This window comes from Macaca fascicularis, chromosome 3, assembly GCF_037993035.2.
Source record: "Macaca fascicularis isolate 582-1 chromosome 3, T2T-MFA8v1.1".
Taxonomy (NCBI): Eukaryota; Metazoa; Chordata; class Mammalia; order Primates; family Cercopithecidae; genus Macaca; species Macaca fascicularis.
This window is the reverse complement of record NC_088377.1, coordinates 46,638,425-46,661,922: the sequence shown is the minus strand read 5'-3', so window position 1 is coordinate 46,661,922 and position 23,498 is coordinate 46,638,425. Positions and strand designations below refer to the sequence as shown.

Sequence of the window (23,498 nt, the reverse complement as noted above, 5' to 3'; positions counted from 1 at the left end):
AGAGGCTGGACAGCGGCCGCAGAGACACCACCGCAAGACTGGCATGGGACACAAGGGTTCCAAGACACAACAGCCAAACACATGGAGAGGAGATTTAAGCTCCTGACGAGGCACATGGGATGGATTAATGATGTGTTCATTAAAAACTAACAAAAGTAAAAGAACTGTAATCATCACAAACACTATAGGGTCAGTCGTAAATAATGTTTGCAGCCATAAAAATATAAATAATGAATTATGATTTAATCGAAAAGTTTCAGTGTGTTGAGAAGAAGGGTGAATGCACATGTGTGTGTGAATATATAAATCCTTGTTGTGCATAGTAGAAACTCAGTATCTGATTAAACCAACAAACAGTGCTACAAGCACATTAGCCCACGATGTGGCTAAAAGAGCTGCAGGGTGTTGCCACTGGGAGCCAGCAGCAGGGATAGGGAGGAATGGGACAGGACAGGGATTCACTATTTTTACGATAAACCCTGAAAAACTATTTAATTTTTAAAAACTATTTACATGCATCATTTGACAAATATAATTTACAAAATAGATCAAGGGGGAAGGAAAAAAAAGAACCAAGGAGATAAGAAACAACATTTAAGGGAGGGGACAAAGAAACACAGCTGATAGCAAACAGGAAAGAGGATGTTTTGGAGGCCACAGGCAGGCACATTACCATGGAAGGCAGAGGAGAAAAGCATGTTTAAATGTGTTATGGAGGCCAGGCATAGTGGCTCAGCCTGTAATCCCAGCACTTTGGAAGGCGAAGTGGGAGGATTACTTGAGGTCAGGAGTTCAAGACCAGCCTGAGCAACATAGCCAGACCCCATCGCTACAAAAAAATAAAAAATAAATTAGCCAGGCATGGTGGCATACACCTGTAGTCCTAACTACTTGGGAGGCTGAGGCAGGAGAACTGCCTGAGCCCAGGAGGTTGAGGCTGCAGGGAGCCATGACTACACCACAACACTCCAGCCTAGGGGACAGAGTGAGATCCAGTTATACACACACACACACACACACACACACACACACACACACACGTAAAGACATTCACTGAAATGTTGTTTATTATATAAGCTGAGAGCAAGGGTCGAGGAGCAGGAGGCAAAGAGGACGTAAGTGAGGGATACTGCAGCTGCCAGAAAAGGGTGGGAAAAGAGGGATGGGTCACAAAGCTTGTTTTAAAGAGCTGAGAGAAGAGGAGGAGAAAAATGACATTTGTTGAATGTTTCACACGCTTTTTAAAATACCTGCCCGTGACTCTTGAAAGGATATACAAAATATCCGCCAATGAGCATTATTCTTGGGATCTACAGCAGTCGGCGGATTCCTAAAACTGTCCAGGGTTGGAGGAGGGTGAGAACTGGGAAAATGCCTATGGGGTACTATGCTGATTGCCTGGGTGACAAAATTATCTGTACACCAAACCCCCACAACATGCAATTTACCCACGTGACAAACCTGCACATGTACCCCCCGAAACTAAAACAAAAGTTGGAAAGAAAAAAAAAGGAGTCTAGACCTCCACAAAAGCACATAAATCAATGGTGGTGTTTAAAGTATCTTCCATGTTTACAAATGAATGCTTACAAGTTTACATTTTCTAAAAATCAGAAACATTTTTATCACTTTTAATTAAATGGTATAATGTCATCTCATAGGTGGAAACTAAATGGTGGTTCTTACAATTTTTTTTTTTTTCCTGAGACAGGGTCTCGACAGAGTCTGTCTGGCTCTGCCGCCCAGGCTGGAGTGCAGTGGTGCGATCACAGCTCACTGCAGCCTCGATCTCCCCGTCTCAAGCAATCCTCCCACCTCAGCCTCTTGAGTAGCTGTAACCACAGGTGCACACCACTATGCCCAGCTAATGTTTTAAAAATGTTTTGTAGCATTGGGGTCTTGCCATGTTGCCCAGGCTGGTCTCAAACTCCTGGCCTCAAACAATCCAGTCATCTCAGCCTCACAAAGTGCTGGGATTACAGTCGTGAGCCACCATGCCCGGCATAAATTTAAAAACGGTATGAAGGTGAATTTTTTCAGCCTAATTATGGAAGCTAGCACTTTGGTTTCCTAATTTTCTTTTCTTTTCTTTTTTTTTGAGATGGAGTCTGGCTCTGTTGCCAGGCTGGAATGCAGTGGCACAATCTCAGCTCACTGTAACCTCTACCTCCCGGGTTCAAGCGATTCCCCTGCCTCAGCCTCCCAAGTAGCTAGGACTAAAGGTATGCACCACCATGCCCGGCATTTTTTTTTTTTTTTTTTTTTTTTGTATTTTAGTAGAAACAGGGTTTCACCATGTTGGCCAGGATGGTCTCAATCTCCTAACCTCGTGATCCACCCACCTTGGCCTCCCAAGTGCTGGGATTACAGGCGTGAGCCACCATGCCCCGTTTGGTTTCCTAATTTTCAATATGGAATTTTCTTTAGTACTGCAAGAGTCAACCTTATGATATGTAGTTTAACATTTCACCCCAGTACTTTCAGAGAATAAACAGAAATCAATATCCAGAGAAGCGGCTGAGTTAGTCTCCGTGTGTGCACCTGTGCATCGCACTGCAGAGGTTCTTTAAAGCACAATGTGGTTGACTGGGGTGAACAGGTGGCCTGGACCTTAGGACCCTCACTCTTGACTCGGATCTGCCCCTAACTGGCGGTGAGGGACTGACTTTGCTGATCAACTTCTCTGGGCCTCAGTTCCTTCATCTGTAAAACCGGCATTTCAACTCTAAAATTCTACAGACAAGGATTTATGGTCCCAACATTTTCTAAGTCTACCGAGTGCCTATACAGTTAATATTAGTGATCAGATCTTTATTAAAGTTGATTTTCTTTTCAACACAGAAAACTAAGTTAGGTGACAGATTCCTGGACTGTACTGCTGTGGCAGGCCTCTGGGACTGTGTTCCCAGGGGGCTATTTTGGTAAGTTGGTTATTTTTCAGTGCCTTACCAGCAATCAGTGTCCGGGTGTTGCATTTTAATCACAGTCTGAGGTAAGAGTCAAGTGGGGCTCTGCTCGGTAACCGACAGGCTGGATCCAGGGAAGCAACCGCTGTTGCCTAGATAGGGAACCCTTCTACAGGGGCAAACTGCCAGGTAGGAATGGGGATGGGATATTCTTTCCTCTTGAAAGGGGCACAAGTTTAATTTATTGAGGGTTCTGAGAAGAATCCGCGATGATAAAAATACTCAAAACTTAAATTTAGTGGCTAATCTGAGAGGCCACCAACAGATCACAACACTTTAGTTTTGCAGTAAAAAGCTGAAACTACAAAATTTTATAATTACTAGTTGGTTAAAACAGATATTTTAACGTGCAAAATGATTGCAAACTTTTCCTCCTCTATCTTCTAAGTCCAAGATGTCTTAGAGATTTACTTCCTATAATTAAAGATTGCAATTATACCATGTCAAACTCAAGTCCCTTCTTCAGTCTAGCAAAAACGGGGAAAACGAAGTTTGGGGATGCACTGTGAATATGAGCCTGAAGGGGGAAAAAAGACATGAGCCTTTTAAAATTATAGTAGTTTCACTTTTAAATAGGAGCAGCTCCTCTCTCAAAAATCACTATCATAGATGTTTGCAACTAAATTCTTTTCTCCCACCCAAGGCATACATGTTGCCAAAAAATAGTCTGTACTAGTACAAGAGCCTATGGTGTTCTTCATCAAACCCGACTGATGATTATACAATCACTATAATGTAGCAGCTTCAGAGACAGTTTACTTTTTTAGCTCATCATAAGAAAATTTTGTACAGATCAATCATCCACAGCAAATATATCAAAATATAACAACAAACAACTTTTAAAAAAAGTACCTATCAAAAAATATGAAATAGGCTACAAATCCTAGGCAATACCTAAATAAGTTAGCTTAGAAAAATAAACTTTTTAAAAGCAAGATGCTAACAACATATTATCCTAGCAAAACAAAACCCTCCGCAAGTTACTGTATAGATCATGAATCAGGGGTTCTCATGTTACAGCGCACACATTTATCACCCAGGGAATTAAGAATGTCACGGTTTTATACCTGCTCTCGAAATTTCCCTGCAAGTCACCTGCCACCCTGACTCTAGCTGCAGTGAGCTGAGGCCTGGTGGTCCAAGACTGGCACCAAGATTCTCAGCTCACAGTGCCAGCATCTGACTGTCGGACGACCTGCTGTTTTTCCTGATATTTATACAGGATATTCATAAAATGTAAAGAGGCCATTATTCATACAGACATCTAGAGAAGGAGGTGAAGTTTAAAAAAAAAAAAAAAAACTTATTTCGAGCTCTAACTGTGTTCTGCCCTGGAGTGCCTGAATTCCTTTGTGGTGATAGCATATGTACCCACAGGAAGATTCTTCAGAACGATATTTACATGCGGTGCTCAGGATGAGTGAGCTCTTCAGATTTCAGGTATTCGCATTCATTTTAAAATCTCAAGTTTTTAATTAAATGTAATGTTTTCCTTCTTTCCTTGATTCTCACTAGTTACACAAGTCAACAGAATTCCAGTAAATAACTGATATTATTTTCTATGCAGTACAAGATAAAATATGTGTGTTGTAGCAGTGAGGGGACGAGGGGAGAAATAATCAGAAAACTATTATAAATGCAGAGTTCCGGCCCAGCCTTCAGCATTTTGATTCAGTTAGTTTGGGACGCAGAAATCTCTATTTCTATTTCTTTTGAGACAGAGTCTCGCTGTATCACCCAGGCTGGAGTGCAGTGGTGCGATCTCGGCTCACTGCAAGCTCCGCCTCCAGGGTTCACGTCATCCTCCTGCCTCAGCCTCTGAGTAGCTGGGACTACAGGCGCCCGCCACCACGCCCAGCTAATTTTTTGTACTTTTACTAGAGACGGCACTTCACCGTGTTAGCCAGGATGGTCTCGATCTCCCGACCTCGTGATCCACCTGCCTCAGTCTCCCAAAGTGCTGGGATTACAGGTGTGAGCCACCGCACCCGGCCTCTATTCCTTTTTCTTTTTTTTTTTTTTTTTGAGATGGAGTCTCGCTCTGTCACCCAGGCTGGAGTGCAGTGGTGTGATCTTGGCTCACTGCAACCTCCGCCTCCCAGGTTCAAGTGATTGTCCTGCCTCAGCCTTCCAAGTAGCTGGGACTACAGGTGTCCGCCACCACACCAGGCTAATGTTTTGTATTTTTAGTAGAGATGGGGTTTCACCATATTAGCCAGGATGGTCTCGATCTCCTGACCTCGTGATCCGCCCGCCTCAGCCTCCCAAAGTGTTGGGATTACAGGCATGAGCCACCGTGCCCGGCTGAAATCTGCATTTCTACAGATACCTAGGTGATCTTCATGCACGCCATCCTGTTTTATAAAAACACCCTTGCTTCTTCCTGAAGCATATTCAGTGGCACTGATCCGTCGCTGAGATTTACATCAAAACAACAAGCACCAGGGCAGAGGGAAGGGTAAAGGTGAAACAAGATGAACCATGAATGAAAATACTGTGGATGCTGGGTGACGGGAACATGAGGGTCCACTATACTACTTCACTCTACTTTTCTGTATGTTTGAAATTTTCCATAATAAAAAGAATTAAAAAAAAGCAAAGCAAAGCTCAGTAAACAGATAAAAGTAAGTTGATAGCCCCATGCTCTTCAAGAGACTTGCCCAGTAGAAATTTCATCTGAACTTTTACCAATTCAAGGAGTTGCCTACAATCCCTTTCAGCAATTCCAACACTGAAAGACCCCCCCAAAATAATCCTCTCTAACTAAATTCTTAAGCCAAAGAAGTTTCGTTCATGTTCTTAGAGATTAAGCTGCTCTTGGAGGAAGTAAACCAAATCTATTTTTCATATATCTATTACTCTAAAAAGAAAAATAAGATTCTGCCAATATCATTATAATGCAGTGAGTACCACAAACACGGTATTTAGAATGTTTATGGTAGTATTTAATAGTTTAAGTGACAGAGAGAAAACATGGACAGAGCTCTTTCAGCTCATCTGTCTCTAAGAGGCCCCAAAGCTGTAGCTGCTCTCTCCTCCCCTCCCCACAACCCCAAAGATTAGGTACAAGAAGCAGAGGATCAAAAATCTATTAAAAATGTCCAGAAGCCCAGAAGCAATGAACAAACCCCACACCCAGATCTTTTTGTTTTTTCTTTTTTTGAGACAGAGTGCAGTGGTCCGATCTCAGCTCACTGCAACTTTCCATCTCCTGGATTCAAGTGATTCTCCTGTCTCAACCTCCCGAGTAGCTGCGATTACAGGCACACACCACCACACCCGGCTAATTTTTGTATTGTTAGTAGAGATGAGGTTTCACCATGTTGGCCAGGCTGGTCTCGATCTCCTGACCTCAAGTGATCTGCCTACCTCGGCCTCCCAAAGTGCTGGGATTACAGGCATGAGCCACCGCACCCGGTCCAGATCTTGGTTTCTCATATCACTCTCCAATCAGAAGAATCAGAGCTCCCTGAAGAAAAGGCTGATTCTAGGACTGGGGCAGAGAATATATAAGATGAAACTGTAGCTTCTTGAAATGCCAGAAAATAAGGAAATGCTTAAAAAAAAAAAAATGGGGATATGCCAGCGGGGTACTCAGGAGCTAATGGAAAGAGCTCCCGATGGCCAAAGCTAGTACAACGTTTAAGAACAAATAAACAACACCGTGGAATCAACCCAAAGTATAAAATAAATATCCATGCATCCACACTGACATAAGTAAATGCTTGAATAAAGAAATAAACAGAGGGTCGCTTGGGCCCAGGAGTTCAAGGCTGCGGTAAGCCATGACTGTGCTACTGCACTCCAGTTTGGACTACAGAGCAAGACCTGTCAAGGAAAGGGAAGGGCAAGAGGAAGAAAAAAAAAGAAGAGAACAGTCAAGTCTCCTAAACAGAAGAATTCCAAAGAATGTCTACAGACACTTCCTTGCAAAGAGGTGGAGCACAGCTTGCCACCCATTAAGAGCTGACCCTGCCCTCATACACCACGGGGAGGGGAGGACACAGCAACTTTACAGAGTGAAAGCCTGACCAACACTACTCAGTCAAGTGACCAAGTAACAAGTCACGTTGTGTGCACATGCCCTCGATGTGATATGATGAGAACGGCACTTCAACTCCGTGATCTTCCTCCCAAAAACCCACACCCCCAGTCTAATCGTGAGAAAAACATCAGACAAATCCCAGTTGAGGGACATTCTACAAAATATCTGACCAGTACTCCTCAAAGACGTCAAGGTCATTCCAAACAAGCAACGGATTGGGGGAGCCCAAGGGGCATAACTACTAAATGTAATGTGGTTTCCTGGAAGAGAAAAAAAAGACACTGGAGAAATATTAAAGAAACTGAATAAAGTGTGGACTCATTTAATAACCTATTAATACTGGTTCCTTAGTTGTGACAAATTTACTACATTAATGTAAGATGTTAACAACAGGGGAGCTGGGAGAAAGATACACAGGAACACTCTGTAATATCTTTGCAATGTTTCTGCAAATCTAAAATTGTTCTAAAAGAAAAAGATTTTAATTAAAAAAAACAAAAGGCTTCATTCCAGATGAAGGTCTGTGGCTGCATGGAAAGTCAAGTCTGCAAGAGAATGAGAGGCTCCAGCTCATACCCTCTCCTTCACACACACACGCACGCACACACACATGCACGCATAAAACATACACACATGCACAAACACACACACATGCACACACACACGTGTGCACACACACACACAGGGGTACTGGTTTGGTGAACTTAGTTCTCTAGTATCATCTTCATCATCCTCAGTTACAAATGCTGATGGAACATCTACAACCTGTGAAATACCATCCAAACACCAATCCCCAAAATGTGTGTGCCATCCCAAGGTCCTTGCAAACTAGGTAAAGAGGACTTAAACAATGATGTAGGCCGGGCATGGCGGCTCACACCTATAATCCCAACACTGTGGGAGGCGGAGGCCAAAGGACTGCTTGAGGCCCGTAGTTTAAGACCAGCCTGGGCAACATGGCAACTTCACTTCTGTAGATCATCTCTACAAAAAGTAAAAATTGGCCAAGCATGGTTGCATGCGCCTATAGTCCCAGCTACTCAGGAGCTGAGGTGGGAGGAGTGCTTGAGCCTAGGAGTTCAGGGATGCAGTAAGCCATGACTGTACCTCTGCACTCCAGCCCAGGCAACAGAGCAAGACTTTGTCTCTTAAACAAACAAACAAAAAACCAATGATATGAAGATATGAAATGGTATTTGGTATTTGTTAAGTGCAAGTGGTAGACTGGCATGATGAAACCAAACCTTTCTTTTTTTTTTGAGACAGAGTCTTGCTCTGTCACCAGGCTGGAGCGCAGTGGCGTGATCTCAGCTCACTGCAACCTCCACCTCCCGGGTTCAACCTCAGCCTCCCCTCCCAAGTAGCTGGGACTACAGGTGCACACCACCATGCCCAGCTAATTTTTTAGTAGAGACAGGGTTTCACCATGTTGGCCAGGATGGTCTCAATCTCTTGACCTCGTGATTTGCCTGCCTCGGCCTCCCAAAGTGCTGAGATTACAGGCATGAGACACCACACCCGGCCTGAAACCAAATCTTTTTTTTTTTTTTTTTTGAGAGTCTCACTCTGTCGCCCAGGCTGGAGTGCAATGGCATGATCTCAGCTCACTGCAACCTCTGCCTCCTGGGTTCAAGCGATTCTCCGGCCTCAGCTTCCTGAGTAGCTGGGGCTGTAGGTGTGTGCCACCACACCCAGCTAATTTTTGTATTTTTTTTTTTTTTTTTTTTTTTTTTTTTTGAGACGGAGTCTCGCTCTGTCGCCCAGGCTGGAGTGCTGTGGCCGGATCTCAGCTCACTGCAAGCTCCGCCTCCCGGGTTCACGCCATTCTCCTGCCTCAGCCTCCCGAGTAGCTGGGACTACAGGCGCCCGCCACCTCGCCCGGCTAGTTTTTTGTATTTTTTAGTAGAGACGGGGTTTCACCGTGTTAGCCAGGATAGTCTCGATCTCCTGACCTCGTGATCCACCCGTCTCGGCCTCCCAAAGTGCTGGGATTACAGGCTTGAGCCACCGCGCCCGGCCTAATTTTTGTATTTTTAATACAGACGGGGTTTCTCCATGTTGACCAGGCTGGTCTTGAACTCCTGACCTCACGTGATCCACCCACCTTGACCTCCCAACGCGCTGGGATTACAGGCATGAGCCACTGCGCCCAGCCAGTAAATTTTATATTCTTTCCATCCCATGTCATTTACAAATCAAAAATGTGTTAGTGTACCACACATTCTATACCTTAAAAAGGCATGTAAGTTGACCTTTTAAAAGGATGAAATGAAAATAAACGTTAGTTCCAATGTTTCTGTCCGGCACCCCACAAAACAGCCTGCTCCACAGATACACACTCTCAACTTCACCAAGGGAAGGAACTCTAACAGCTAGGCCAGGATCAATAACTCAGTAGGGAAGGTGGGTCCTCAAAGAGGTTTCAAAAAATTAAAAAGACGACAGCACTTACAGAAGCAGGAGAAGAGCCAATGGCAAATAGTGAGAATATATGGAGAGCCAGAAGATGGGAATTTGCACGTAATATTTTGCAAGCTATAGGCAGATCAAGTTAGCTCTGAAGAAAATGCTGTGGAGGGTGGAGGCAGGAACAACAGATGTGCTGCAGCAGACACCCAGATGCAACGGTCTCCCTTCACCAAACTGGGGCCAGATGCAGGGAGCCAGGGGCTACTTTAGCCACAGCACATGGTCCTGCATACCTAATTTGACCTGATGGTAACTCAAGCCTTTTAAAATACTAAAACTGCCCAGGTGCAGTGGCTCATGCCTGTAATCCCAGCACTTAGGGAGGCTGAGGCAGGAGGATCACTTGCGTCCAGGAGTTTGAGACCAGCCTGGACAATATAGTGAGATCCCATCTCTACAGAAAAAAAATATTTTACATCAGTCAGGCATGGTGGTGTGCACCTGTAGTCCCAGCTATCCGGGAGGCTGAGGTGGGAGGATCGTTTTAGCTCAAGGGGCTGAGACTGCAGTGAGCTATGACTGCACCACTGCATTCCAGCCTGAGTGACAGAGCAAGACCTTGTCCGTGTAAAAAAAAAAAAAACAAAAAACTTTAAAAAAGCATATAAATGCAAAACCTACCAAATTGTCAAAAATTGAACAGGAGGTTTACCACCACCACCCCCTCCCACCAAAGGCCCAAGTGGGCAGAGGAGTAAAGAGTCACTCTTTTGTGGTTGGGGAAGGAAAAAACAGCAGAGAAAATGAAAGCTACTGATCAATATTGTGGCTGTGGGCACCTGAGACATCTGGCATAAATAGTGCTCACTTTTCCCACCTGAATCACAATACAATAAATGACATTTGGAATCACTGCACTGAGCTAACTACTGCAAAAAAAAAATTAATAATGAGGTTATTTTTCTGATATGCCTGCTCATTGTGACAAATAATTGTAATGCCAAGGCAGGGCTCTGAATTAGCCACTTGCTGCAATTTTAAAATACATCAATCCAATATTTTGCTCTGCAGACATGCTAATTTTATCAAAGTTCCCCAGTGTTTTTTTGTTTTGTTTTGTTTTGTTTTGTTTTTCTTTTTTTTTGAGACGGAGTCTCACTCTGTTACCCAGACTGGAGCGCAGTGGCGTGATCTCAGCTCACTGCGGGCTCCGCCTTCCGGGTTCACGCCATTTTCCTGCCTCAGCCTCCCAAGTAGCTGGGATTAGAGGCACCCGCCACCATGCCCGGCTAATTTTTTGTGTTTTTAGTAGAGACGGGGTTTCGCTGTGTTAGCCAGGATGGTCTCGATCTCCTGACCTCGTGATCCCACTGCCTCGGCCTCCCAAAGTGCTGGGATTACAGGTGTCAGCCACCGCGCCCGGCCAGTTCCCCAGTTTTCTACTACAGTATCTTCGTAAGAAGATTCAAAGAAAAGCTAATAATGGAATCTAAAAACCCTAGAGGGAGCAGTCTTTCTAGATCAGAGATGGTTATCCACCATCTCCTCCTAGAATATTCCTTCCCTCATTTTAGTAAATACAAAGTTTTAAAACAGTAATAAAGCACAACTAGTCGACTATAAAAGCACACGATTTTAAATGAGACAGGGCCAGGTGCGGTGGCTCACACCCATAATCCTACCACTTTTGGAGACTGAGGCAGGAGGATCACTTGAGGCCAGGAATTTGAGACCAGCCTAGGCAATACAGTGAGACCCCAACTGTATTAGTCCATTCTCACCATGCTATAAAGAACTGCTCAAGACTGGGTAATTTACAAAGGAAAGAGGTTTAATTGACTCACAGTTCCACATGGCTGGGGAGGCCTCAGGAAACTTATAAACATGGCGGAAGGGGAAGCAAACATGTCCTCCTTCACACAGAAGCAGGAGAAAGAAGTGCCAAGCAAAGCGGGGGAAGTCCCTTATAAAACCATCAGATCTCGTGAGAACTCACTCAATAACACAAGAATGGCTTGGGAGTAACCACCCACATGACTCAACTATCTCCCACCAGGTCCCTCACACGACACATGGGGATAACTGGAACTACAATTCAAGATAAGAATTGGGTAAGGAAACAGCCAAACCATATCACCATCTCTACAAAAAAACTAAAGTGGGCATGGTGGCACACACCTGTAGTCACGCATCTACAGGTAAGTGTGTGTAGTAGGCACACACCTACTCAGGAGGCTGAGGTGGGAGGACTGCTTGAGCCTGGAAGTTTGAGGCTACAGTTTGAGCTATGATCGCGCCACTGCACTCCAGCCTGGGTGACAGAGCAAGACTCTGTTTTTCCCTGAAGTCTCTTTCTCCTGTTCTGCAGGAGGGAGTTGAGGCTGTGCTACCTCTGTTCTCATCTCACCAGCAAAAACTCCACAATTGTTTTGTCTCTTCTTTTTTCTACATTCTCATCAAAGACCTCTTCTCACTTCCCTCACCCTTGTAGTGGGCCTAGATTTGGGAGTTCACAAAGAATCAGGATCACGATCATAATGACAATCCCAGCTGGCCTTGCGTGTCCTAACCAAGGACTAAGCACTGTATCTACCTCACACCAGCAATGTCCCACAGAACCTTTCTCCATAACGGGAAGTTCTCTTCTGTGCTGTCCAATGCCATAGCCACCAGCCACCTGTAGTTATCAAGCCCTTAACATATGGCCAGTGCCACTGAAGAACGGAAGCTCTCGTTCTAAAACATTTACATCTGAGCAGCCACAGGGAGCTAGTGGCTACTGTACTACATGGCACAGGTTTGGACCCTCACAAGACTGCAACTATTCTCCCCATTTTACAGATAAACAAACCAAGTCTTGCCTGGTACAGTGACTTATGCCTATAACCCCAGCACTTTGGGAGGCTGAAATGGGAGGATCTCTTGAGGCCAGAAGTTGGAGGTTGCAGTGAGCTATGATGGCACCACTGCACTCTAGCCTGGGCAGCAGAGCAAGGTCTTGTCTCTTAAAAAAAAAGAAAAATGAGAGGGAGAAAGAAAAATGTCAGTCACATTCATCTCTCCAGCTTCTAAGAGGAAGCATCAGCTCTGGGCTTGCTCTACTACAGCCTGGGTTAATCAGGGATGCCTCATGACAATACACAATTATGTTTAAGATAAAGAAAAACTTTCAAGCGCTCCTGAGTCTTTTAAATAAATTAAAACCAGCAACTGTTCACATGCAAGAGCTTTAGTCATCTTCCAGTTTAAAAACAGGTTTATTACATAAAAGCAGACTAACCCAGATCATCCTAAAAATTTCCAGCATAGTTCTCCAACACTACGAATTTCAAGTAGTAACAATACCAGCTTAGACTTAAATAAACCAGATTTTTCTCTAAAGTATCTCCATCCACCATAAAAAAGTTATTTTGAGCAACAAAGATTTTTTAAATCCAGTAAATTCTAGACATGCCATGTTAAGCAGCCACCACTTTGAGCTCCTGCTTTGAAGCCTTACCACCTACCATTAGTCAATTTGATGATAACCAAATTTACAAAGAAATCTGAAACAAAGAAGCAATTCAGTGTGAGAGGGCACACCACTGTGATCCCTCACATCCCTTTGGGTAAATATTATCACCACCACCCTTTTTAATGACGGAGTTCTAAGCCCAGAGGTTGAGTAACTAACCCAGGGTCCTTAAGCTATTCCAGTGGCAGCCAAGGCTTCACACCCAGATCTCACTACAAAGCCCAAGTTCTTCCTACAACACTGTGTTCCAACTAGGATTGGTTGATGAATTTTACCCTCAAACGAAAAAGTTGGATTATTTCTGTATGTCCATTTACAAGAACTTTTTTGAGGACTCATTTGTTTACTGTTTCAGAACACTGGACGTCCCTTATTTACACGACAGTGTCTTTTTAAAATTATATCTACAGCGGTTATCTAAGTGACACAATACACAGGGGCCAGAGAGGGCCCAAGGACTCTACATTTTTAAGAGTATTTGCAGGAACACTCAGCACACTGATTATCATCAAAACTGTAACGATTTGGTAACTTCAGTGCTAATCAGCTACAAAACTGTTGGACAGACTTCCTATTACTGTTTAAATGAGCATATTTAGTTAACCCCAAAATATCACCAAGTAAAAGTAATTACAGCAATCCCAACCAAAGTCAAATTTCAAGACTTACAGCTATAAATCTTAAAATAATTTGCATAGAAAGCCTGTTGAAAATAATTTTCTCAGAGGCTGCTAAACACAGTAATTCATACTTTAGAAAGTATTTCCTTTACTTTAAAAATCTTTTTCAAGATACAAGTCTGTTTAATCTAAAACGAGAGGCTCGGTTTCACAAGCTGCCATTTAATCAGTAGCTGAGTCCCACTGGCTTCACGGGTTTCCGTGAGGTCCTTTATTTGGAGCTGCTAAAAGCTTCCTCTGTACTCTGTGACCTAATATGCTGCAGAACAATAGAACTGGGTTTCCCTGTCTCCCCACTATCCTAATATTAATAAGAAAGTGTGAGCTTAGAGAAATTCGTTCACATATACAAGATCTTTCTTTACTTGTAGTCCCCGTTTATGATGTGAATCTTGAGAATCTTGGAAAAGGCACGTCCATGTTTTCTAAGAGAAGAATGATCTGATAACTATGATCTGGGGAAAAGAACTGAACTGTAATCTTAGTTTGGCAATTTCACTGGGTGTGAAAACAGTGAACTTTCTCCCTTTACATAAAAGCTTCCTAGAGAGGACCAGCAAGTCTTAGTCTACGTAACCAACAAGGGCTCTTGCAGAAACACAGATTCCTAGGAAAAGAGGCTCCCAGACAGGGCGGGGGTGGGGGCATAAGGGCATCCCAGCCCAAAGAAAAGGCCCAAAATAAAGTTCACCCAAGAAATGCCTTCTTGCCTGATGGGCAAGTACAATCCATATATTTACATAGCTTTATTATGACTGAATGAGAAAATACCTTTTTCAACTTCTGAGCCTAGCAATGAATCCAGATGATGAAGACACCATAGATAAATGATCTTCAGTTTAAAAGCTGAATTTCAGTTAACTGCGTAATTTCTCTAAGGCACCATTAAGCTAGATAGACTGATCAGGCCTCAAGTAGAAAGAACAAGAAGCAGGTGAAAGACCTATAAAATAGGTCTATACTTATTTGAAAGTGTCTAGCTCTATCTTCATAAGGAGTACAGGTTCCTGGATCAGCAGAAGCTTTAGTTCTGTTTTCGGCGTGTAACTGCTCTTTTATCTACCATACATGGTCAAGTGGGATTCCTCTTTTTTAACCAGCGAGCTCACTAGTCAGGATTAGCTCCAAGGTTTTTTTAAAATCTTGATCAAGAACACACCTCAGTTAAAGAGGATCAATAAACTCTTTTGGATGGAGAGACAAGGCCCTGAATCTACGACTGATTGTGCATTTTTCTTTCTTTATTTCTTTTTTTTTTTTTTTGAGACGGAGTCTCACTCTGTTGCCCAGGCTAGAGGGCAGTGGTGCGATCTCGGCTCACTGTAAGCTCGGCTCCCTGGGTGCAAGCAATTTTACTGCCTCAGCCTCCCAAATAGTTGGGATTACAGGCTCCTGCCACCACGCCTGGCTAATTTTTGTATTTTTAGTAGAGAGGGAGTTTCACCATGTTGGTCAGGCTGGTCCCGAACTCCTGACTTCAAGCAATCCACCCACCTCGGCCTCCCAAAGTGCTAGGATTACAGGCGTGATCCACTGCGCCCAGTCTGACTGTGCATCTTTTCCACAGACTTTAACCCTAGGTACCCACTATTCATATGCAACACATCAAAACATATACACCTATCCTACAAAGATCAGAATACGAAAGGAAAATTCGTAGCAAAAGTTGCTACATATTACCAAATATTTCCTTACGCTTTATCTATGTCAAGATTTGATACCTTTATTTACAGATTAACTTTTCTGATTGCTTTGTTCTACAATACCCCAACAATACTCGGTTTTTTATAATTCATGACACCATAGAATTGTAAAAGAATGGAATAAAAACCATGTAAGAAGTGTACAGGCGGCCAGGCTCATGCCTGTAATCCCAGCACGTTGGGAGGCCAAGGCAGGTGAATCACGAGGTCAGGAGTTCAAGACCAGCCTGGCCAAGATGGTGAAACCCCGTATCTACTAAAAATACAAAACTTAGCCAGGCGTAGTGGCAGGGGCCTGTAGTCCCAGCTACACGGGAGGCTGAGGCAGAGAATTGCTTGAACCCAGGAGGTTGAGGTTGCAGTCAGCCAAGATCGTGCGGATGCACTCCAGCCTGGGCGACAGAGCAAGACTCCATCTCAAAAAAAAACAAAAACAAAAACAAAAGTGTACCGGAAGACATAGGTTCCTACAAAGAATCGATATTTCAAAATATAAAAAATCCAATTAAGCGTAAAGTCATCTGGAAACTTCTCTTGAATCCCCATCACATACTCTTTACCTACAACCCTATACTAGTGCTAATTTTCAGTATCTTTAAATATCAACATTATCATCCTTCCACATAATCTTTCATTATTTCCCAGGTACCTTCTGTGACTCTTTTTTTTTTTTTTTTTTTTTTTTTTGAGACGGAGTCTCGCTGTGTCTCCCAGGCTGGAGTGCAGTGGCGTGATCTCGGCTCACTGCAAGCTCCGCCTCCCGGGTTCACGCCATTCTCCCGCCTCAGCCTCCCAAGTAGCTGAGACTACAGGCGCCCGCCACCACGCCCGGCTAGTTTTTTGTATTTTTAGTAGAGACGGGGTTTCACCATGTTAGCCAGGATAGTCTCGATCTCCTGACCTCGTGATCCACCCGCCTCGGCCTCCCAAAGTGCTGGGATTACAGGCTTGAGCCACCGCGCCCGGCCCCTTCTGTGACTCTTACCGGTGTTGCCTATACACATCTGATAACATTCACTCTTCTTATCTATCAGACCAGAAAACGGAATTCACCTCACAAGTATTTGATCTAAGGCAGTGACAGAAATTTAGTGCTACATTATACGGTACAATGAGGACATTTAACGTTCAACTAAAGGGCACTCAATGACAGCTACCCTGATGTAGCTCTGGAAGCAATTACATGTAGCTTTCATCGCAGATTTGTTTGAAAAATATGTCTTTACTGGAGACAGTACATCCACATTCTACCCAATTAACATTATTCCAAAATAACTCTTGACCTCAAAAGTATTCCGAAACAGTTATAAGACTTGAAATGAAATGGGAAAAAAAATCATACAACTAGAGGTATCTAAGACCTGGGTTTGGGGCTCTGCCTACAATGAAGCTGTGTCACCTTGGGTAGGTCATCTGACCCAACACCCCCAGTATTTCCTACTACATAACGAAGAAATTAGTCTAAATTTTCTTTAAGGTCTCTTCTAACTCTAATATTCTACGAATGTATGAAAGTTCAATCTTTCCCCATTTCAAAGATAATGGCGGCAGGCAATAACGCCAAGTTAGCCTACATTTTTTTTTTCCTTTTTAGAAAAATGACACAACTTTGGATGTCTTCTTGGGTTGAAGTTTTATTTAGGAAAATAAACCCCAAATAAAAACGATGTTGAGAAAATGCGGGGGGGGGGGGGCGGGGGGAAGAAAATCATACACTGACGTTAGCTAAAATAGAAACTTCCATCACCCTTAAGCCAGTTTGTCAATAGTTATTCAACGCCTGCTACTCTAATCACTGGCTTCCTAAAATAGAAATATTTATGGTTGTTTCCTTCTCATCCCCGGAGATACATTCCGAATAAAAAGCACAGAGTCTAAAATCAATTTACAACTTCAGAATAAGTTGCAAGGAGCGAAACAAACTCCGCACAGCTCGCCAAGTTATTTGCATTTAAGTGCGATTAGGGCTAAGAAACGGTTCTTACTATGAGATGCGAGAAAAACGCACAAGAGGCAGGTGACATCTGGAAAGGGAAGCTGAACTGCCAGGAAGCGATATAAGCTGAGAACCTTAAGGCAACAGGTCCAGGGCCGGTACCGCAGCCTATCCCGGGAGGGGTCGGTGGCTGCCACCTCGCCCGCCGCCCTCCCCAGCCCCAACGACGTTGTCTCGCCCCCGCCCCCCCATCCCACGCCCCTGCGGCAGAAATCTCCCTAATCACTCACCTCCCTGGGATTCCCGCCCCGGGCAGGCCCTCCGATCCCTCGGCGCCGAGGCCGGCCCGGCCCTGCCGTCCCCTCCCCCTCACGCCGAGGACCCCGCAGCCCTGTTCCCGCAGCCCCGTCCCCACGGCGGGCCCGCTCACCTGCACCTGTTTGCGGAAGTGGCGCGGCCCCGGCACTGCCAGCGAACAGGAGGACCAGCAGCAGCAACAGCCGCCGCCGCAACGCCGGCGGCCCCGGCATCTCGCCCACGGCGCGGCTCCGGGGCCGGCTCTCTAGTCGCCTTCCGTCCGTCCGTCCGTCCGTTCGCCCGTCAGTCGGTCCTGCCTCCCTCCGCTGCCTCAGCGGCACCCGCGCCGGCTGCTCCTGAGCACGCGTTGCTTCTGCCAAACCTCGGTCCGGCTCCCGGTCCGCACCTGCCGCTCCAGTCGCAGAAACACCATCCTTCCCGCCTGCGCCGCCGCCGCCGCCTCTCAACAGCAGCAACGGCAGCAGCCCTGCGGAGCGGCGGGCCCGGGCAGCCGCGCTCCCGCCGCCATGATGGGCTGCGTCATGTGACGTAGCGCGGGGGCGGGACGTCGAGATGGACAGGGCGGCCAGCCACTCGTCAGTCCACACCGGCCCAGGAGGCCCCGCCCATCACCCTGAAGGAGTGAGCGGTGGCGGCCGGTGCGCCCCCTGCAGACGGAAGAGTGCGTGGGCAGCAGGTAACACCAACAATTATTTTAAATTGAAAAATACAGGAAAATGTAAAGAAAACCATGACAATCATCCTGATATTTTTTTCTAAGTGTTTTATAACATGCAAAAATAGGCCTGTCTTCTGCCTTTTTTTTTTTTTACTTGTCAGAGCTGTTTTAGGCTCTTCTCGTTAAGTTGACCTACACATCCTCTCAGCCATCCAACAGCTTTGGGCTTTTCACTTGAATTGATCAAGAAGAGAATGCCTCTCCCAGCGTCACCCACTGACTCACCTCCTGAGCTCAAGCTGTTGCCTCTTGTCCACCTGGCACACACTCTTCCTTTCATCTGTCGAGACTCAACTGACATATGACTTCATCCATGACTCTCTAGGAGAAATGACTGTCATCTCCTTAATGGCCCGCCCTGGCCCTGTATGGACTGCTATCCCAGCTGCTGTGTCCTATTGACCCGTGGTTGTAAGCTCCCTGATTCAGCTGGGGGGAAATCCCTGGTGCAGGACCTGGGTTGGAGCAGGTGTTCTCTAAAGCAATGGTGCATAGTCCTGGTCCCAGGTACCAGGGCAGAGCAGCTCCCAGGGGTGGCCTTCTCCCCACCAACAGTTGAGGTGAGAACACAGTCCTGCAGAGAGGATAGAGAAAGCACTCTCCAAACACAAGTAATATAGTGGTCAGAGACATGGGGGTTGAGAAAATGCCAAGCTTTTCTGGAGAGGCGCTGTGGTTCAGTGTGTGCATGAGAGGAGCTGATTTCAATCTTATCAGATGGGACTTTGCCACCTGGCAACAGGGTAACCTCCCCAATTCTCCGAACTCCCCAAATGTCCATCCTAAATGACAGCTGTCGGTGATGTTAACACAGCGCTGGACACACAGATGATGCCCAGGGAATATTTGTTGGATGATTGAAGCAAGCCAATAAATATCTAATAAGACAAACAGCTGGAACGAGAAACATTGAATTTAAAAGTCCATGGCTTGGCCGGGCATGGTGGCTCACGCCTGTAATCTCAGCACTTTGGGAGGCCGAGGTGGGTGAATCACTTAAGGCCAGGAGTTCGAGACCAGCCTGACCAACATGGTTAAACCCCGTCTCTACTAAAAATACAAAAAATATTAGCCAGGCATGGTGGCGTGCACCTGTAATCCCAGCTGCTTGGGAGGCTGAGGCAGGAGAATTGCTCGAACCCAGGAGGTGGAGGTTGCAGTGACCTGAGATCGCACTACTGCACTCCAGCCTGGGCAACACAGCAAGACTCTGTCTTAAAAAAAATAGTTCACGGCTTTCTGCTGATTCTTTGTGGAATCAATAAGGAAGGCAAAGGTCTAGGAAAGAGACACAACCACCCTGTTGTACTCCTACTTCTTTTTCTTTTTCTTTTTTTTTTTTTTTTGAGACAGAGTCTCGCTCTGTCACCAGGTTAGAATGCAGTGGTGTGATCTCAGCTCACTGCAACCTCCGCCTCCTGGGTTCAAGCGATTCTCCTGCCTCAGCCTCCAGAGCAACTGGGACTACAGGCGCCCACCACCATGCCCAGCTAATTTTTGTATTTTTAGTAGAGACGGAATTTCACCATGTTGGCCAGGATGGTCTTGATCTCTTGACCTCGTGATCCGCCCACTTCGGTCTCTCAGAGTGCTGGGATTACAGGCATGAGCCACCGCGCCCGGCCTATACTTCTACTTCTATCAGGAAGCTTCTCCCTTTGAGTTCAAAGAAGCCAGGGACACCCACACGTGTGTACTGTGAGGAGACTTGTGGCTGCCTGCCGCAGTGCTGGCCTAAGGAAGGCCTTGCCTGATAATCCTGGGAGTGGTTATTTACAACTAAAGTGCACTCCAACAGCACGTCGGACCACAATCCCAAAGTAGATTTTGCTATTATTTGAGCAAGCCCAAAAGTTAAAAAAAAACACACACACACACACAAAACTTCTTTGCCTCTTTCACAGAACAGGGGTTATAGTACACATCCCACAGAGGATGTCTAAAGGCAGCCTTTGCCCCACCACCCACCTCACCATCTATGCCTTTATCCAATACTTGAAGACTTCCAGTTAAAGATGTTATTAAACAAACAAAAACCTGTTGGCTTGTTTAGTTTCACCTGGAAGTCAGAAAACAGCCTTTAGTGCCTGCTGCCACGCCCGGCTAATTTTTTTTTTTTTTTTTTTTTTTTTTTTGTATTTTTAGTAGTGACGCAGTTTCATCATGTTAGCCAGGATGATCTCGATCTCCTGACCTTGTGATCCGCCCGCCTCGGCCTCCCAAAGTGCTGGGATTACAGGTGCGAGCCACCGCGCCCGACCACTTTTTTTTTCTTTTTTGAAACAGTGTCGCTCTGTCACCCAGGCTGGAGTGCAGTGGTGTAATCTTGGCTTACTGCAACCTCTGCCTCACAGGCTCAAGTGGTTTTCCCACCTCCGCCTCCTGAGTAGCTGGGGTTATAGGCGCCCGCCAACACACCTGGCTAATTTTTGTATTTTTAGGAGAGACGGGGTTTCACCATGTTGACCAGGCTGGTCTCGAACTTCTGACCTCAAGTGATCTGCCCACTTCGGCTTCTCAAAGTGTTGAGATTACAGGCATGAGCCACCACGCCCAGCCCTTTACAGCCATTCTTGCAAGGGCCCAGCCTCTTTCAAGTTTTCCTTCATGCCAAGCCATCACTTGGAAGACCCTCCTGCCAGTGTCTGTCCTGCCAACAAGCTCTGGTTGAGGCCTGGATGCTGAAGGATGTGGAGTCAGCTTAGTATTGGATGAGCACTTCTGGAGCTCTGGCACCTAGCAGATACTCTAAAGGTTCACAGAGCTCAGCTGGATCAAATGGGGCACCCAGGAGGCCCTGTTGGTGGGGTCCTGGAGCTGCTGGTGCCCACTCATGAAAGCCAATTGTTCAATGTTCAGGAATTTTGCACACTGGTTGTTCAACACAGCCATTGTTAAAATTTAAGTTATAGGCAGTGGCTTACGCCTGTAATCCCAGCACTTTGGGAGGCCTAGATGGGTGGATCCCTTGAGGTCAGGAGTTCAAGGCCAGCCAGGCCAAAATGGTGAAACCCCATTTCTACTAAGAATACAAAAATTAGCCGGGCATGGTGGCAGACTCCTGTAATCCCAGCTACTCAGGAGGCAGAGGCAGGAGAATCACTTGAACCCGGGAGGCGGAGGTTGCAGTGAGCTGAGATCACGCCGTTGCACTCCAACCTGGACAACAGAGTGAGACTCCATCTCAAAAATAAATAAATAAATAAATTATGTAAATGCATAATTAAATTATATTAAAAACAAAGGTCATGAGGGAAGCATTTTGATATGATTTGGATTTGTGTCCCCACCCAGACTCATGTGTGGAGATGTAATCCCCAGTGTTGGAGGTGGGGCCTGGTAGGAGGTGATCAGATCATGGGAGAGGTTTCTCATGAATGGTTCAGCACCATCCTCTTGGTGCCATTCTTGTGATGGTGAGTGAGCTTTGACGAGATCTAGTTGTTTAAAAAGTGTGTAGCACCTCCTCCCTCTCTCTCTCTCTCTCGCTACTGCTCCCACCATGTGAGATGCCTCGCTCCCCCTTTGCCTACTGCTATCATAGTAAGTTTTCCGAAGCAAGCCAAGAGGATTCCAGCATCATGCTTCCTGTACAACTTGTAGAATCATATGCCAATTAAACCTCCTTTCTTTATACATTACCCAATCTTGGGTATTTCCTTATAGCAATGCAAGAATGGACTGATAGTTGAAGAATGGAAGGCAAGAAGAACCCTGGCAAAATTGTCCACATAAACTTCTTCAGAACTCTAGGAATTTGCCAAAGGTTTGCAATATCATGAGTCAATTTGTTAAAGAAAAATGGCTGAGGCCAGGTGTGGTGGCTCACACCTGTAATACCAACACTTTGGGAGGCCGAGGTCGGAGGATCACCTGAGCCTGGGAGTTTGAGATCAGCCTGGGCAACAGAGAGAGACCCCCATCTCTACTAAAAATAAATAATTAGCCAGGCACAGTGGCACATGCCTGTAGTCCCAGCACTTTGGCAGGCTCAGGTGGGAGGATTGCTTGAGCCCAGAAATTTGAGGCTGCATGAACTGTGATTGCACCACTGCACTCCAGCCTGTGCTACATAGTGAAACCCTGTTCCTTAAGAAAAGAAAAACGGCCAAATCTCATAAGAACAATGAGCTTCATGGAATTTTTACTTGCCCTATTTCCATTCTTCTCTCCCCACCTCTGTGATAGCCTTGAAAACCAGCAGCTTCACGACCATGGGAACTGTGGAAATAAGCAGCCTAGCAGCTACCAGATGGGGCAGAATAGGTTTGGCGCACCCCCAAAACCTGTATCCCCAAAGAACTGTGACTATCTGAGCTGTCTGGCCGCTTCCTGGAAAGGCACTATTTTCAGGGCTTTTCTTCATTTTATATGACTCAGAAATGCCTCAGTGCAAACAGTCCTATCCTGTTTGTTGAAAATAATCAGTGATAACTGTTTAACATTGCAATTGCCTGAGCCAGTGATACCAGTTGGCTGATGAGAAACTTAAAACTCTAGGGAATAATATGTCAGTGGGAGCTTTGAAAAGATCCATCATATTCTTGGAAATCTAGAAAGCCATGTGCATGTACAAGGCTATGAACGTGGCTAAGAAATACATGAGAAGGCCCTCGTTTCTCATTCCTTGCTGATCATGAGGCTGTGCAAGCAGAAAGTGAGGACTGGGGGAGAATTTTAAACTGCCAGAGCATCAAATGCATGCTCCAACACACAGAGATGCTTAGCAAAACCAGGGAGACATATTGGCTCAAAGAATTTAAGAAGGACAGGTGCAGTGGCACACGCCTGTAATCCCAGCACTTTGGGAGGCTAAGATGGGCAGACCACCAGAGGTCAGGAGTTTGAGACCAGCCTGTCCAACATGGTCAAAACCCATCTCTACTAAAAATATAAATATTAGCTGGGCATGGTGGCACGCACCTATAATCCCAGCTACTCGGGAGGCTGAGGCAGGAAAATCACTTGGACCCAGGAGGCGGAGGTTGCAGTGAGCCAAGATCACACCATTGCAATGCAGCCTGGGCAACGAGGGCAAAACTCTATATCAAAAAAAAAAAAAAAAGAATTTAAGGAAATCTCTGTAGTCACTAGCTGACCACTAAGCTAACGAAACAGAGACTTTGGTGGCCATTCACAAATTTTTCAAAATACAGAATTAGACCAGGAAAGCCCCTTTAAAAATGAATGATGGCAGCAGCAGCAATAA

The 23,498-nt window shown here is 45.4% G+C and overlaps 1 protein-coding gene across 2 annotated transcripts in view; it reads right to left on the bottom strand.

The window, feature by feature from the left end:
* LMTK2 (lemur tyrosine kinase 2) overlaps positions 1-18,099 on the bottom strand; it is a 111,206-nt gene extending 93,107 nt beyond the window's left edge. Inside the window, exon 1 of one of the 2 annotated variants that reach the window (XM_045389466.2) lies at positions 17,684-18,099. In XM_045389466.2, the coding sequence (XP_045245401.2) occupies positions 17,684-17,783 (100 nt within the window). In that variant the 5' untranslated portion in view covers positions 17,784-18,099. The remainder of the gene's footprint in view (positions 1-17,683) is intronic. The other variant, XM_045389467.3, reaches the window with a different exon arrangement.
* Between the last annotated feature and the right edge of the window lie 5,399 nt (positions 18,100-23,498).